At 43.6% G+C, this 18,568-nt stretch overlaps 1 protein-coding gene across 1 annotated transcript in view; it reads right to left on the bottom strand.

Annotated features, from left to right (window-relative positions):
• Positions 1-17,444, bottom strand: part of LOC120018913 (probable G-protein coupled receptor 149) — a 23,489-nt gene extending 6,045 nt beyond the window's left edge. Inside the window, exons 1-3 of the mRNA XM_038962132.1 lie at positions 16,470-17,444; positions 14,195-14,384; positions 13,343-13,845 (exon numbers count right to left, since the gene is read on the bottom strand). Coding sequence (XP_038818060.1) covers positions 13,343-13,845; positions 14,195-14,384; positions 16,470-17,444 — 1,668 coding nt within the window. The remainder of the gene's footprint in view (positions 1-13,342; positions 13,846-14,194; positions 14,385-16,469) is intronic.
• Between the last annotated feature and the right edge of the window lie 1,124 nt (positions 17,445-18,568).

The following is an 18,568-nucleotide window of genomic DNA, read 5'->3' on the forward strand; positions in this document are numbered from 1 at the left end:
GTAAAAGCTGTTCAGCAGTTTTATGGCTTGGGGGATAGAAACTGTTCAGCAGTCTTATGGTTTAGGTGTAGAAGCTGTTCAGCAGTCTTATGGCTTGGGGGTAGAAGCTGTTCAGCAGTCTTATGGCTTGGGGATAGAAACTGTTCAGCAGTCTTACGGCTTGGGGGTAGAAACTGTTCAGCAGTCTTATGGCTTGGGGGATAGAAGATGTTCAGCAGTCTTATGGTTTAGGTGTAGAAGCTGTTCAGCAGTCTTATGGCTTGGGGGTAGAAGCTGTTCAGCAGCTTATGGCTTGGGGGTAGAAGCTGTTCAGCAGTCTTATGGCTTGGGGGTAAAAGCTGTTCAGCAGTTTTATGGTTTGGGGGTAAAAGCTGTTCAGCAGTTTTATGGCTTGGGGGATAGAAGCTGTTCAGCAGTCTTATGGTTTGGGGGATAGAAACTGTTCAGCAGTGTTATGGCTTGGGGGTAGAAGCTGTTCAGCAGTCTTATGGCTTGGGGGTAGAAGCTGTTCAGCAGTCTTATGGCTTGGGGGTAGAAGCTGTTCAGCAGTCTTATGGCTTGGGGGTAGAAGCTGTGCAGCAGTCTTATAGCTTGGGGGTAGAAGCTGTTCAGCAGTCTTATAGCTTGGGGGTAGAAGCTGTTCAGCAGTCTTATGGTTTGGGGGATAGAAACTGTTCAGTAGTGTAATGGTTTGGGGGTAGAAACTGTTCAGCAGTGTTATGGTTTAGGTGTAGAAGCTGTGCAGCAGTCTTATGGCTTGGGGGTAGAAGCTGTTCAGCAGTCTTATGGCTTGGGGGTAGAAGCTGTTCAGCAGTCTTATGGCTTGGGGGTAGAAGCTGTTCAGCAGTCTTATGGCTTGGGGTAGAAGCTGTTCAGCAGTCTTATGGCTTGGGGGTAGAAGCTGTTCAGCAGTCTTATGGCTTGGGGGTAGAAGCTGTTCAGCAGTCTTATGGCTTGGGGGTAGAAGCTGTTCAGCAGTCTTATGGCTTGGGGGTAGAAGCTGTGCAGCAGTCTTATAGCTTGGGGGTAGAAGCTGTTCAGCAGTCTTATAGCTTGGGGGTAGAAGCTGTTCAGCAGTCTTATAGCTTGGGGGTAGAAGCTGTTCAGCAGTCTTATGGCTTGGGGGTAGAAGCTGTGCAGCAGGCTTATGGCTTGCGGGTAGAAGCTGTTCAGCAGTCTCATGGTTTGGGGATAGAAGCTGTTCAGCAGTCTCATGGTTTGGGGATAGAAGCTGTTCAGCAGTCTCATGGTTTGGGGGTAGAAGCTGTTCAGCAGTCTCATGGTTTGGGGATAGAAGCCCACAGTGGAATCGCTCAGAAGCCCTGTCCCAATCCACTGAGAGTTCACGACTAGCCCACAGTGGAATCGCTCAGAAGCCCTGTCCCAATCCACTGAGAGTTCACGACTAGCCCACAGTGGTATCGTACAGAAGCCCTGTCCCAATCTATCGAGAGAACACTACTAGCCCACAGTGTTATTGCTCAGAAGCCCTGTCCCAATCTACCAAAAGTTCACAACTAGCCCACAGTGGTATCGCTCAGAAGCCCTGACCCAATTTACAGAGTTCACTACTAGCCCACAGTGGTATCGCTCAGAAGCCCTGTCCCAATCTACCAAGAGTTCACTACTAGCCCACAGTGGTATCGCTCAGAAGCCCTGTTCCAATCTACCAAGAGTTCACTACTAGCCCACAGTGGTATCGCTCAGAAGCCCTCTTCCAATCTACCAAGAGTTCACTACTAGCCCACAGTGGTATCGCTCAGAACTCACTGTCACTTTCAAAGGTAACGCCTGTGGCTGGATGGCTGCCATCTGGAGCAGAATGAGACAGTTTCTTCCTCTCTGTTCTGTTGTCTCCTCTTCCAGGTTTCTTGTGGCGAGCACATACATTTATTCTCTTAAAATCAATTCATTTGGGACTCAGTGCCCCACAAAAAGGAAAACATCAAGGTATGGCAGCGATGTTCGAGAAAAGCAGACTTTTCTAACAGAGAGAAGGTGTAGGATATAGTATGTTGTCAAATAGAAAGTAGACAGTGTAGGGTACAGTATGTTGTAAAACAGAAAGTAGACATTATAGGGTCGTCCACAGTGGTATCGCTCAGAAGCCCTGTCCCAAACTACCGTGAGTTCACTATTAGCCCACAGTGGTATCGCTCAGAAGCCCTGTCCCAATCTACTGTGAGTTCACTATTAGCCCACAGTGGTATTGCTCATAAGCCCTGTTCCAATCTACTGTGAGTTCACTACTAGCCCACAGTGGTATCGCTCAGAAGCCCTGTCCCAATCTACTGTGAGTTCACTATTAGCCCACAGTGGTATCGCTCAGAAGCCCTGTCCCAATCTACTGTGAGTTCACTATTAGCCCACAGTGGTATCGCTCAGAAGCCCTGTTCCAATCTACTGTGAGTTCACTACTAGCCCACAGTGGTATCGCTCAGAAGCCCTGTCCCAAACTACCGTGAGTTCACTACTAGCCCACAGTGGAATCGCTCAGAAGCCCTGTCCCAATCCACTGAGAGTTCACGACTAGCCCACAGTGGTATCGTACAGAAGCCCTGTCCCAATCTATCGAGAGAACACTACTAGCCCACAGTGTTATTGCTCAGAAGCCCTGTCCCAATCTACCAAAAGTTCACAACTAGCCCACAGTGGTATCGCTCAGAAGCCCTGTCCCAATTTACAGAGTTCACTACTAGCCCACAGTGGTATCGCTCAGAAGCCCTGTCCCAATCTACCAAGAGTTCACTACTAGCTCACAGTGGTATCGCTCAGAAGCCCTGTCCCAAACTACTGTGAGTTCACTACTAGCCCACAGTGGTATTGCTCAGAAGCCCTGTCCCAAACTACCGGGAGTTCACTACTAGGCCACAGTGGTATCGCTCAGAAGCCCTGTTCCAATCTACAGAGAGTTCACTACTAGCCCACAGTGGTATTGTTCAGAAGCCCTGTCCCAAACTACCGTGAGTTCACTACTAGCCCACAGTGGTATCGTTCAGAAGCCCTGTCCCAAACTACCAAGAGTTCACTACTAGCCCACAGTGGTATCGCTCAGAAACCCTGTCCCAATCTACCGTGAGTTCACTACTAGCCCACAGTGGTATCGCTCAGAAGCCCTGTCCCAATCTATCGAGAGTTCACTACTAGCCCACAGTGGTATCGTTCAGAAGCCCTGTCCCAAACTACCGTGAGTTCACTACTAGCCCACAGTGGTATCGCTCAGAAGCCCTGTTCCAATCTACCAAGAGTTCACTACTAGCCCACAGTGGTATCGCTCAGAAGCCCTCTTCCAATCTACCAAGAGTTCACTACTAGCCCACAGTGGTATCGCTCAGAACTCACTGTCACTTTCAAAGGTAACGCCTGTGGCTGGATGGCTGCCATCTGGAGCAGAATGAGACAGTTTCTTCCTCTCTGTTCTGTTGTCTCCTCTTCCAGGTTTCTTGTGGCGAGCACATACATTTATTCTCTTAAAATCAATTCATTTGGGACTCAGTGCCCCACAAAAAGGAAAACATCAAGGTATGGCAGCGATGTTCGAGAAAAGCAGACTTTTCTAACAGAGAGAAGGTGTAGGATATAGTATGTTGTGAAATAGAAAGTAGACAGTGTAGGGTACAGTATGTTGTAAAACAGAAAGTAGACATTATAGGGTCGCCCACAGTGGTATCGCTCAGAAGCCCTGTCCCAAACTACCGTGAGTTCACTATTAGCCCACAGTGGTATCGCTCAGAAGCCCTGTCCCAAACTACCGTGAGTTCACTATTAGCCCACAGTGGTATCGCTCAGAAGCCCTGTCCCAATCTACTGTGAGTTCACTATTAGCCCACAGTGGTATTGCTCATAAGCCCTGTTCCAATCTACTGTGAGTTCACTACTAGCCCACAGTGGTATCGCTCAGAAGCCCTGTCCCAATCTACTGTGAGTTCACTATTAGCCCACAGTGGTATCGCTCAGAAGCTCTGTCCCAATCTACTGTGAGTTCACTATTAGCCCACAGTGGTATCGCTCAGAAGCCCTGTTCCAATCTACTGTGAGTTCACTACTAGCCCACAGTGGTATCGCTCAGAAGCCCTGTTCCAATCTACTGTGAGTTCACTACTAGCCCACAGTGGTATCGCTCAGAAGCCCTGTCCCGATTTACTGAGAGTTCACCACTAGCCCACAGTGGAATCTTTCAGAAGCCCTGTCCTAATCTATTGAGAGTTCATTTCACTCCTCGTACCCACTCTCCTTGCCTCCTTCAGTCTGATTTCTCCTGGCTGTCATCTTAATACCATTCAGTCTGACTTCTCCTGGTCTCCTGACTGTCATCTTAATATCATCCAGTCTGATTTCTCCTGGCTGTCATCTCAATATCATTCAGTCTGATTTCTCCTGGCTGTCATCTCAATATCATTCAGTCTGATTTCTCCTGGCTGTTATCTTAATATCATCCAGTCTGATTTCTCCTGGCTGTCATCTCATTATCATTCAGTCTGATTTCTCCTGGCTGTCATCTCAATATCATTCAGTCTGACTTCTCCTGGCTGTCAGCTCAATACCATTCAGTCTGATTTCTCCTGGCTGCCATCTCAATATCATTCAGTCTGACTTCTCCTGGCTGTCAGCTCAATACCATCCAGTCCACTATCAGTTAGTGTCAGAAACCCATTACCAGAACAGGTATGACCCACACACACGCATGTAAGCACGTGTACAGGTGTGTGTGAGTGTTAATGTGCGTGTCTTTGAGATCGGGGACTGAGTGGGTGGTCTCAAACGTGGACGAAAAACAGCTCTTTCTCCGTTGCCTGCAGCAGTGGAGAGACTGTATAGTCTACATCCCTACAGCTGTGTACTTTTATTAACACATGGCCAAACCTCCTTCACACCTTTCACTGTAGCTGTTCACATCAGGCCTGGAAACAGACTGAAGACACTATCTACAGAACTGAATCTGAATAGACTCAGAGTTCACAAAGAGTGTTAATGGATTTCATGGTGTTACATTAAACACCTTGGTTTGGATGTAAGGCTTATCATGAGAAGTGAAACTTTAGAATCATAGGGTTATATCTGAATAAAATGAGGATTCCTGTCAAATACAGAGTACGACACTACTATTCTGACGTACTGTAAGTGGTTAACTAAGACAGGAAGGATAGCCAAAAACATAGTGTGGTTTACATGTAGGCCTACAGGTATCTCCTGTTGTCATTAGGCCTACAGGTATCTCCTGTTGTCATTAGGCCTACAGGTATCTCCTGTTGTCATTAGGCCTACAGGTATCTCCTGTTGTCATTAGGCCTACAGGTATCTCCTGTTGTCATTAGGCCTACAGGTATCTCCTGTTGTCATCTCCATGTAATGTGTGTGTGTGTGTGTGTGTGTGTGGGGGGGGGGGGGGGGGGTGTAAGGTCAAGGATAATTCACTGAAATGATTCTAGCCATTGATCGACGCTTTGATTACTGACATGAATCTGGGTTACTGTGGTTAAAAGGACAGCCAATAACATGACTGTGACTGTAATGTGACTTTACAATGACTGGCACTTCAATGCGGCAGGTAGCCTAGTGGTTAGAGCGTTGGACTAGTAACCGAAAGGTTGCAAGATTGAATCCCTGAGCTGACAAGGTAAAAATCTGTCGTTCTGCCCCTGAACAAGGCAGTTAACCCACTGTTCCTAGGCCTTCATTGTAAATAAGAATTTGTTCTGAACTGACTTGCCTCGTTAAATAAAGGTTAAAAAATAAATAAAATGCAAGCACAAGTTTATCACACACACACCAACTAATAAGCATTTCATAGACTTCAGAGAGGTCTACTTTCTTGGGGACCTGAATATTGACTGGTTTTCATCAAGCTGTCCGCTCAAGAGGAAGTTTCTGACTGTAACCAGCGCCTGTAATCTGGTTCAGGTTATTAATCAACCTACCAGGGTGTTTTACAAGAGGAAGCTTCTCACTGTAACCAGCGCCTGTAATCTGGTTCAGGTTATTAATCAACCTACCAGGGTGTTTAACAAGAGGAAGCTTCTTACTGTTACCAGTGCCTGTAATCTGGTTCAGGTTATTAATCAACCTACTAGGGTGTTTAACAAGAGGAAGCTTCTCACTGTAACCAGTGTCTATAATCTGGTTCAGGTTATTAATCAACCTACCAGGGTCTTTACAAACACTACAGGAACAAGATCATCCACATGTATCGATCACTGTTTTACTAATACTGTAGAACTTTGTTCTAAAGCTGTATCCGTACCCATTAGATGCAGTGGCTATATCCAGGAAAGCCAAAGTTCCAACAGCTGGGCCTAAAATAGTGTGTAAGAGATCATACAAAAGATTTTTCTGTGACTCTTATGTGGATGAATTAAAAAATATATGTTGGTCTGATGTAATTAATGAGGAGCATCCAGACGCTGTACTTGATGGATTTATGTAATTGCTTCTTCCAATTATTGATAAACATGCATATGTTAAGAAACGACAACACAACAGTGGTAGGCTTGATTATCAACAATGATGAGACAGCCTACAGGGAGGAAGTGAGGAATCTGGGAGAGTGGTGTCAGGAAAATAACCTCTCACTCAACGTCAACAAAATAAAGGACATGATCGTGGACTTCAGGAAACAGCAGAGGGAGCACACCCCTATCCAAATCGACAGGACCGCAGTGGAGAAGGTGGAAAGCTTCAAGTTCCTCGGCGTACACATCACTGACAAACTGAAATGGTCCACCCACACAGACAGTGTGGTGAAGAAGGCACAACAGCGCTTCAGGTTGAAGAAATTTGGCTTGGCACCTAAAACCCTCACAAACTTTTACAGATGCACTATTGAGAGCATCCTGTCGGGCTGCATCACCGCCTGGTACGGCAACTACCCACAAACATAGTGCTCTCCAGAGGGTGGTGCGGTCTGCCCAACGCATCGCCGGGGGCAAACTACCTGCCCTCCAGGACACCTACAACACCCGATGTCACAGGAAGGCCAAAAAGATAATCAAGGACAACAACCACCAGAGCCACTGCCGGTTCACCCCGCTATCATCCAGAAGGCAAGGTCAGTACAGGTGCATCAAAGCTGGGACCGAGACTGAAAAACAGCTTCTACCTCAAGGCCATCAGACTGTTAAATAGCCATCACTAGCACATTAGAGGCTGCTGCATATATACATAGACTTGAAATCACTGGCCACTTTAATAAATGTAACACTAGTCCATTTAATAATGTTTACATATTTTGCATTACTCATTTCATATGTTTATACTGTATTCTATACTATCTAGTGTATCTAAGTCTATGCCGCTCTGACATTGCTCATACATATATTTATATATTCTTAATTCCATTCTATACTTAGACTTGTGTGTATTGGGTATATGTTACTTGCTAGATATCACTACACTGTCGGAGCTAGAAACACAAGCATTTCGCTACACCTGCAATAACATCTGCTAAACACGTGTATGTGACTAATAACATTTGATTTGAAACAGACTGTTAGAACTGTTAAGGCGCAATGGATTGATGAGGAATTGAAAAACTGTATGGTTGAAAGAGATGGGGCAGAAGAAGTGGCTAATAAGTCTGACTGCATATCTGACTGGCTGACTTACTGTAAATTGATAAATTATGTGACTAAACTCAACAAAAAGAAGAAGAAACTGTATTATGAAGCCAAGATCAATGATATAAATAATCATGGAAAAAAACTTTGGAGTACTTTAAATGAAATGATGGGCCAAAAGACAAATTCAACTTCATCTTTCATTGAATCAGATGGCTTATTCATCACAAAACCATTTGATGTTGCTAATTATTTTAATGATTACTTCATTAGCAAAGTGGGCAAACGTAGGCAGGAAATGCCAACAACGAACAGCGAGCCATCTTATTCGTGCATAAAAAAACTAATAATGAAAGAAAAGCATTGCAAATTTGAATTCTGTAAAGTTAGTGTGGGAGAGGTGGAAAAATGATTGTTATCCATGACAAACCTCCTGGCATTGACACCTTAGAGGGAAAGCTACTGAGGATGGTAGCTGACTCTATAGCCACTCCTATCTGTTATATCTTAATCTGAGCCGAGAGGAAAGTCTTTGTCCTCAGGCCTGGAGAAAAGCCAAAGTAATTCCGCTACCCAAGAGTGGTAAAGCGGCCTTTACTGGTTCTAACTGCAGACCTATCTGCTTGCTGCCAACTCGTAGCAAACTGTTAGAAAAAATTGTGTTTGAACAAATACAATGCTATTTCTCTGTAAACAAATTAACAACAGACTTTCAGCATGCATATAGAGAAGGGCACTCTACAGGTACTAGAGGTTGACCGATTATGATTTTTCAACGATACCGATTATTGGAGGACCAAAAAAAGCTGATACCGATTAATTTTTATATATATATTTGTAATAATGACAATTACAACAATACTGAATGAACACTTTTATTTTAACTTAATATAATACATCAATAAAATTATTTAGTCTCAAATAAATAATGAAACATGTTCAATTTGGTTTAAATAATGCAAAAATAAAGTGTTGGAGAAGAAAGTAAAAGTGCAATATTTGCCATGTAAGCAAGCTAAGGTTTAAGTTCCTTGCTCAGAACATCAGAACATATGAAAGCTGGTGGTTCCTTTTAACATGAATCTTCAATATTCCCAGGTAAGAAGTTTTAGGTTGTAGTTATTATAGGAATTATAGGACTATTTCTCTCTATACCATTTGTATTTCATATACCTTGACTATTGGATGTTCTTATAGGCACTATAGTATTGCCAGCCTAATCTCGGGAGTTGATAGGTTTGAAGTCATAAACAGCACAATGCTTATTAAAGCACAGCGAAGAGCCGCTGGCAAATGCAGGAAAGTGCTGTTTGAATGAATGCTTACGAGCCTGCTGCTGCCTCAGTCAGACTGCTCTATCAAATATCAAATCACAGACTTATTATAATATAATAACACACAGAAATACGAACCTTAGGTCATTAACCTGTTTTGGCTGCAGGGGCAGTATTGAGTAGCCAGATAAAAGGTGCCCATTTCAAACGGCCTCGTACTCAATTCTTGCTCGTACAATATGCATATTATTATTACTATTGGATAGAAAACACTCTCTAGTTTCTAAAACCGTTTGAATTATATCTGTGAGTGAAACAGAACTCATTCTGCAGCAAACTTCCTGACAGGAAGTGGAAAGTCTGAAATTGAGGCTCTGTTCCAGGGGCTGCCTATTAAAGTCCATGTTATTTATTAGTTTAGATGCACTTCATACGTCTTCCACTAGATGTCGACAAGGAGTGAGAGAAGAAATGGACTGTGTAACTTGATCTGGACTCGAATTACAGCTCATGGAATGACGTGTCCTCCATTTCCTGTTTTCAGGAAGGCGCGAAGAGGGACATGGATTTGCCTTTTGAAAAGCTGTCGTTATAGGCGACTACTATCTCCGGCTTTGATTTTATTTGATAGATGTGACCATATCATCGTAAAGTATGTTTTTTCAATATAGTTTAATCAGATTATTGAAATTTTTTCGGGAGTTTTGCCGTGTTCCGTTCTCTGACTTTGTTGACGATGGAGAGCTTCGTGCCACTTGGCTAGTGTGCTTGCTAATTCAAGAGGGAAAGTGGCCGTTCTAAATCCAAACAACGATTGTTCCCGACAAAGGACCCCTTGTCCAACATTCTGATGAAAGATCAGCAAAACATTTCTGAAAAATACATAGTGTACAGCAAATGAAAGACAGGCATCTTGTGATTACAGACAATATTTCCGATTTATTAAGTGTTTTACAGCGAAAACACAATATAGCGTTATATTAGCTTACCACAATAGCCAAAAACACAAGCTATTTCCCAGTAGCAAAAGTTAGCGATCGTAACAAACAAGCAAAAGATATATAATTTTTGACTAACCTTGATTTTCTTCATCAGATGACAGTCCTATAACATCAGGTTATACATACACTTATGTTTTGTTCGAAAATTTGCATATTTAGAGCTGAAATCAGTGGTTATACATTGTGCTATCGTAGCTACTTTTTCCACAACTTCCGGATTTTTTTCTGACACTTTTTCTGACACACATATTCTGACCAAATAGCTATTCATAAACATAACTAAAAAATACATGTTGTATAGGAAATGATAGATCCATTAGTTCTTAATGAAATCGCAGTGTTAGAATTCTAAAAAATAACTTCATTACGACATCCAGCTTCGGTATAGCTAGAGTACCCAAAAGTTGGGCGCCAACGACTAGTTCACATGTACGACAGATATATGAAATAGCATCATAAAATGTTTCTTACTTTTGCTGATCTTTCATCAGAATGTTGGACAAGGGGTCCTTTGTCAAGAACAATCGTTGTTTGGATTTAGAACGGCCACTTTCCCTCTCGATTTAGCAAGCACACTAGCCAAGTGGCGCGAATCTCTCCATCGTCAACAAAGTCAGAGAACGGAACACGGCAAAACTCCCGAAAAAATTTCAATAATCTGATTAAACTATATTGAAAAAACATACTTTACGATGATATGGTCACATGTATCAAATAAAATCAAAGCCGGAGATAGTAGTCGCCTATAACGGCAGCTAAACAGAAGGCAAATCCAGGTCCCTCTTCGCGCTCTCCAGAAAACCGGAAATGGGGGACACGTCATACAAAGAGCTTGTATTCCACTTCAGACCAAGATAAACACTCAATTTCTTCTCTCACCGCCTCTTGACATCCAGGGGAAGGTCTATGAAGTGCATGTATACTAATACGTATCATGCCCATTTATAGGCAGGACCTAGAAGAGAGCCTCGATTTCAGACTTTCCACTTCCTGGTCAGGAAGTTTGTGCCAAATGAGTTCTGTTTGACTCACAGATATAATTCAAACGGTTTTAGAAACTAGAGAGTGTTTTCTATCCAATAGTAATAATAATATGCATATTGTACGAGCAAGAATTGAGTACGAGGCCGTTTGAAATGGGCACCTTTTATCTGGCTACTCAATACTGCCCCTGCAGCCCAAACAGGTTAACAAAGAGTTGCAGTCTGTTATGAAATGGGTGGCCAGTAATAAACTGGTCCTGAACATCTAAAACTAAGAGCATTGCATTTGGTACAAATCATTCCCTAAGATCTAGACCTCAGCTGAATCTGGTAATGAATGGTGTGGCTGTTGAACAAGTTGAAGAGACTAAATTACTTGGCATTACCTTAGATTGTAAACTATCATGGTCAAAATATATAGATTCAATGGTTGTAAAGATGGGGAGAGGTCTGTCTGTAATAAAGAGATGCTCCGCTTTTTTGACACCACACCCCAAAAAGCAAGTTCTGCAGGCTCTAGTTTTGTCTTATCTTGATTATTTTCCAGTCGTGTGGTCCAGTGTTGCAAGGAAAGACCTAGTTAAGCCGCAGCTGGCCCAGAACAGAGTGGCACGTCTTGTTCTTCATTGTAATCAGAGGGCTGATATAAATACTATGCATGCCAGTCTCTCTTGACTAAGAGTTGAGGAGAGACTGACTGCATCACTTTTTTTTTTAATAAGAAACATTAATGTGTTGAAAATCCCAAATTGTTTGCATAGTCAATTTACACACAGCTCTGACACACACACACTTACCCCACCAGACGTGCCACCAGGGGTCTTTTCACAATCTCCAAATTCAGAACAAATTCAAGAAAGCATATAGTATTATATAGAGCCATTACTGCATGGAACTCCCTTCCATCTCATATTGCTCAAATACACAGCAAACCTGGTTTACAAAAACAGATGAAGCAACACCTCACGGCACAACGCCTCTCCCCTATTTGACCTAGATAGTTTGTGTGTATGCATTGACTATGCGTACTATGTGGCTATGTGTACCATTTTTTTATTATTACGTAGTCCTGTCCTTGAGCTGTTCTTGTCTATTAATGCTCTGTATTATTTCATGTCTCATGTTTTGTGTGAACCCCAGGAAGAGAACCTGATGCTTTTGCAACAGCTAATGGGGATCCTAATAAAATACCAAATAATACCCAAAAACAGCAAGGAACATATTGGAGGATAATATCATATGATGGCTCCACAACAAGGGACATATTGGAGGATAATATCATATGATGGCTCCACAACAAGGGACATATTGGAGGATAATATCATATGATGGCTAAACAGCAAGGGACGTATTGGAGGATAATATCCTATGATGGCTAAACAGCAAGGGACATATTGGAGGATAATATCATATGATGGCTCCACAACAAGGGACATATTGGAGGATAATATCATATGATGGCTAAACAGCAAGGGACATATTGGAGGATAATATCATATGATGGCTCCACAACAAGGGACATATTGGAGGATAATATCATATGATGGCTCCACAACAAGGGACATATTGGAGGATAATTTCATATGATGGCTCCACAACAAGGGACATATTGGAGGATAATATCATATGATGGCTCCACAACAAGGGACATATTGGAGGATAATATCATATGATGGCTCCACAACAAGGGACATATTGGAGGATAATATCATATGATGGCTCCACAACAAGGGACATATTGGAGGATAATATCATATGATGGCTCCACAACAAGGGACATATTGGAGGATAATATCATATGATGGCTAAACAGCAAGGGACATATTGGAGGATAATATCATATGAAGACTCCACAGCAAGGGACACTAGGTCTGTATGATAACAGTGCTTCTTAATTCTGGTCGCGGAGACCCAGAGGGGTCAAATTTTTTATATTTGCCTCAGCACCACAAACACCTGATTTAAATCTAAAGTTTGATGATAAGTTGATCATTTGAATCAGCTGTGTAAAACTAAAAATGTGCCTCCCTTTGGGTTCCCAGGACCAGGACGAAGAAACACTGGGTTAGGCTATACAGGTCAATGTGACGCAGCCTTAGTGTAAAAATGTATTTACCTAGCTAGCCTTTTGTCTAGCCCCGAGACATATTCTTTTCTAAATATATGGCACTGGTTGGTTTAGTCTAAAGAAGATGTACTCAACTCTTACCCTACGAGATCCGGAGCCTGCTGGTTTTCTGTTCTATCTGATAATTAATTGCACACATCTGGTGTCCCTCTGATTAGAGGGGAACAATGAAAAAAATGCAGTGGAAGTGGCTTTGAGGTCCAGAGTTGAGTTTTAGGGTCCTAAAAGTTAGTTTATGTTAGCCTAATAGGGAAACGTTGGGAGGTTAGCTACCTGTCTGGGGGTCCTCTCTGATTTACTCCTACACCCTATTAGGGAAACGTTGGGAGGTTAGCTACCTGTCTGGGGGTCCTCTCTGATTTACTCCTACACCCTATTAGGGAAACGTTGGGAGGTTAGCTACCTGTCTGGGGGTCCTCTCTGATTTACTCCTACACCACTCCCAGTCCGTCAGCTCCATTTTTCTGCACTCTACATGCGACAGTCTCCGTTCCGTTCCCTCGAACACCGACGACGTGTCCGTGAGGTTGAGGTCCTCGCAGTCCCGGGAGCTGGGCCCACAGAAGAAGCTGTCCTGGTCTCCGTGGTTACCGTGAGGAAACTGGAGGCAGTCTGCCAGCGCGAGGGCCTCTCCCCCACCTGCCTCCGCCTCCAGAAGCAGCTCGCCATGCTCGTGCAGTGAGGAGCTGTCTACTTCACGTGGGGTCATGAACTCGAGCTCGGCCTGCAGGCTCGCGACGCCGGAGCTGTCCAGCACAGCAAGTTGGTTTTCTGTGAAGTTGAAGAGGTTTTGATAGGAAGCCTTCTCGACAGACGGGCTGTGGTGGGGTTTGGTTGCGTGGGATAACTTGTATATTCCGTATCCTTGTTGGAAAGAGAGGTTAAACTCCAATCTCCTCTTCTTTGCTGTGGGAAGAAAATTCTTATATGTAGTGGCTTTTGCAACAAACCAAAAAAATCTATGCATATTACATTTATATTACTTTGAATTTTTTTAAATGACAGTGATGTAGGCTTATGTGTTTCAGACACAAATATTTTTTTATTTTAACAATTGGTGTCCGTGTAAATGTGTTAGGTTTAATGTGTAGAAACTATACTGTATGTTAAGGGGATTTTATCATAATACTGGGCACTTTATTCTCATAGGCATATAGGCTATGTTAAAATGTTACGTTGCTTTAGATAAACATCTGGTTTGTACCCATACGTTTTTCAGCTCACTGGCCCTTTACAATCAGAGGGCATAGCCTACCGGTGGGCTCACGCTCTGTGTCCTGCCGGCAGTTGATGAAGCACCCGCACGGAAGGTGGATCCAGCGCTCGGAGAGCATGAACACCGGCGTGACCGCAGGCGCCAGCAGGGTCAGGAAGAAGCTCACCGTTTCCACCGCTTCCAGGGACGAGCTGCGCTCGTTCACAGCATGACGCACGAGCACCAGAGTCTGTGAATGAAACGGCATGTACTTAAACCCATATGGCCTACTTCATGAATCTAATGCATCATTAGATTATGACATAAGGTAATGTGGGGTAACTGCAGCACCACCCACCCCCTGTAATTCTCACAAAAACCACTTTGCTTAAATAAAATGCATCTGTCTCATCAACAAAACAAAAAAAATCACTATAAAAAAATTCTTCTGAGTTAAGTTGTTTTAATATCTCATCATTTAGAAAACGTTATGTACACTGAGTGTATAAAACATTAGGAATACCTTTATAATATTGAGTTGCACCCCCTTTTGCCCTCTGAACAGCCTCAATTTGTTGGGGCGTGGACTCGACAAGGTGTCAAAAACGTTCCACAGGGATGCAGATTGTAGAATATTCACATGAAAATCTGTCACCAATTGAATGTTAACCGAGCTATAGTGAGGATATTAACAGTGAGATGTGCAATTCCATTTTGTTTCGATATTACATTTATTCAATTACAGTTTTTACAATCACTTTGTAAAATTTCGGGACCTTGATGTCATGTTTCAAAACTCTAGACACAAAACTCACAACCAATGATCAAAATGCACATTTTTCAAAACTCTAACACTTTTTCCAATTGCTTGGATACAATACACGTAAAGCTAAGATCATTTGTTCATTGAACTAAAATCACCTGTTCAAAATGACACAACTTAACATCAAAGTATTACCATTTCAAAATGCAATTCACACTTTACATCTGAAATGACTGTGTATTCATTTCATTACAATGATCTAACTATCAATTGATACAACTGCTCAAAATGAGAAGTAACTGTTGCATTACTCTAAATGCATAGTTGTATGGAAACTGACGAACAATATTCCATGTTTAGATCATGAACGTTTCAGGATAATGAGATCCATTGACACCAATTACCGTGGAACATGAACCAATTGGACTACATTATCTATGGATGTAATATTTCATCATCATTCTTTATCAGACACTGTTTCTATGGTCCCATGTACCACTTTTCCAGACCATGTTTTCAGATTTGACATTACTGTACACTCACCGGCCACTTTATTAGGTACACCTATCTAGTACTGTGTAGGACCCCCTTTTGCCTCCACAACAGCCTGAATTATACACGGTGTTGTAGGTTAAGAGATGCCCTTCTGCACACCACTGTTTTAAACAGCTGTTATTTGAGCATTTGTGGCCTTTCTGTTAGCTTGAATGAGTCTGGACATTCTCCTCTGACCTCTCTCATTAACAAGGTGGTTTTGCCCACAGAACTGCCGCTCACTGAATGTGTTTTGTTTATCGCACCATTCTCTGTTAACTCTAGAGACTGTAGTGCATAAAAATCCCAGGAAGGCAGCTGTTTCTGAGATGCTGGAATCACCATGCGTGGCATCAACAATCATACCATGGTCAAATTTGCTTAGATTACGCATCTTGCCCGTTCTAATGTTAGGTCGAACAACAACTAAAGCTCTCAACTCTATATACTCTATATATTGAGTTGCAGGCAGCCACATGATTCGCTGTTCAAATGTAACCTTCCTTGATGGGCTAAATCAGGTACGTAGAGCTAATGGCATGACTTATGTCATTGTGTGGGATAATGTCAGGTTCCACCATGCTCAAATGGTGCAAGCATGGTTTCAGGCTCATCCACAATTTATCACCCTGTAAGTACAGGGAAAGGAGTAGTTACCACCCCATACTCTCCTTTCCTAAAACCCGATTGAGGAATTTTTCTCCACATGGAGGTGGAAGGTATATGATAGGCGCCCTCACGAACAAGCCACCCTTCTCCAGGCCATGGATGACGCATGCAATGACATCGCGGCAGACCAGTGTGTCGCCATGCCCGAAGATTCTTCCCAAGGGGCTTGTTACCCCACCTTACCCTACATGTTTTATAGATTATGCATACGGCCTATTCAATGTGGCATTGCAGGAAATACACTGTATACAATACAATATACCTAGTTGAAACCCCACATGAACACCTATTTGTTATAAAAGCATACATAGCCTATATGTGATTTGATATTTCTTAATCTACACATTTTTCCATCTCTAGACCACTCACCATCATCGGCATCCACAAGACAACTCTCACTACCGCTAGGATCATGGAGAAGCGCTTTTGTGCAAAGAACGCAGGGGATTCCCAGTTACTGATGGTTCCATCCCTCAGTACACCGTCAGAGGTAGGGGTTGGGCAGGTATATGTTTCCACTGTGCCCCGTACCCCTAGCCCTTTCCCCGACCCAACCGGACACAGCTCGTTGTAGGCACTGAAACTTCTGTCCAAGCTATCCCGAGAGAAGGACGGGAGGTGGCAGAGAGGCGCAGACCCGTCCCCTGTCAGATCCCTGGCTATATCCAAGTAGCTCGGGTAGAACGTCCTCTGTGGCTCCCTGGAACATAGTAGCTGGTAGGTGAGAGGAACGAAGAATAAGACCAATCCGCAGAAACACAAGGAGTACAAAGAGAAAAGGAGCAGAACGTAAAAGCTGTGGCTCTCTGGGAAACAGCCTAGAGAGACCGGGATGAAACTCCCCCAGCCGCACAGGGGTAGTACACTGACGGTCAGGCTGACTACCCACACCCCGGCTATCGCCCACATCACGCTTAATGGCCGAGGACTTCTTTCTCGCTTAGTAACGTAAAAGGTGTAGGCTGCAATAAGGCAAGCCTTCATATTGCTGGAGAGTCCTTGGAACACATAGAGAAGTCCCGATAAAGTGCATATGGTCACCGACCCTCCCTCTCCATCTCTCTCCCACTGGAGGAGCATGAAGAGGGAGAGAGGTATTACGCTGAGCAGGTCGTCCACGGACATCGAAGCCACGATGAGCCACAGGATGGTTTTCCACCTCATCTGGATGAAAAAGATGAGAGAATACACACCTCCCACGAAGGTAGCAGCGGCGATGGCGACGCACAAGCCGAAGAGAAGCATGCTTATGTGTCTTTGCGTCTCGGTGAGGTCCGTCCTCTCGTAGCTCGCAGTGAAAAGACTGCTGTTGTTCGGCGATGGGGAGCTGAGAGTCGAGGACATGTTTATTTAGGTAACTTTGTCGACCTGGCTTGTGTTGCCCAATGTTCAGCCGCACATATATATAAAAAAACAACAACTTTGAACCAATGCCTAAACGTTACACAAATTAGAATGGCACACATAGGCTAGACTACATCCCTGGTGAGTCACTCCGATAGGCTATATTTGAGCAGTCCAGTTGGATATATCTTAACCTTAACGGAAAGTAGCTTCCAGAATAGTACACTTTTTAACACTACCAGTGCATTTTAGATGCGCACTGGAGGAGATAGACATCAAGGCTCCTCGAGGATGATCCGCGATTTATGTTCTAACGGAGCGGCGCATGCTGCACTTTGTCTCCAGCAGCCGGTTTACAAACCACACGCTGTCGTCACGGTCTAGCGTCAAGAAGTTAATGGCAGAAGGGCGGGCTGGTGTAAGATATTAATACTAATTTGGGGTGTACTTGTATTTATCCTGTTACACATTTATACAAGTGTTCGTTGTTCCAAGTGTGTAATGGACATGTGGTTCTTGCAAAACCCAGCAGGGTGTGGGGTCACGGCCAGGGTCACCATTGTCCAGCGTCCCTGGAGAAATGGGAGTTAAGTGCCTTGCTCAAGGGCACAGCAACAGAGTTTTCACTTTGTCAGCTCCGGGATTTGAACTGGTGACTTTTTGGCTACTGGCCAAATGCTCTAACCTCGAAGCTGCCTGCCGTCTGTGTGTGTGTGCGTGTGTGTGTTTATTAGCGCTAGCCCATAGATTGTCTCACTCGGTAGATTCATATGGCATGAACTGAGATTCAGCTCCTCACTACCCGGGTGATGTGTGTGTCTGTGTGTATGTGTGTGCAGTGTTTCCCCTATATTAATTTAATTTAACAGCTAAATCGTTGCCGCCACATCAAGAAAATGGAGTGATCAGCCATGTCGCTCAAAATCCACTGTGAAATCCGACGTCCGTCCAGATAAGCAGGTTGTCGGGAGATGACTTTAAAGCTTGGGGTCTGCTAGGCTTGGGGTCTGCTAGGCTTGGGGTCTGCTAGGGCATTCTGGACGGGGATGGCATAAGCCAAAAGCTCCGGCACCGAGGGTTGCGTGTTCAATCCCAGTGCTAATGTTTACATTTTAGGGTTTTAA

Source organism: Salvelinus namaycush, chromosome 23 (assembly GCF_016432855.1).
Source record: "Salvelinus namaycush isolate Seneca chromosome 23, SaNama_1.0, whole genome shotgun sequence".
Lineage (NCBI taxonomy): Eukaryota > Metazoa > Chordata > Actinopteri > Salmoniformes > Salmonidae > Salvelinus > Salvelinus namaycush.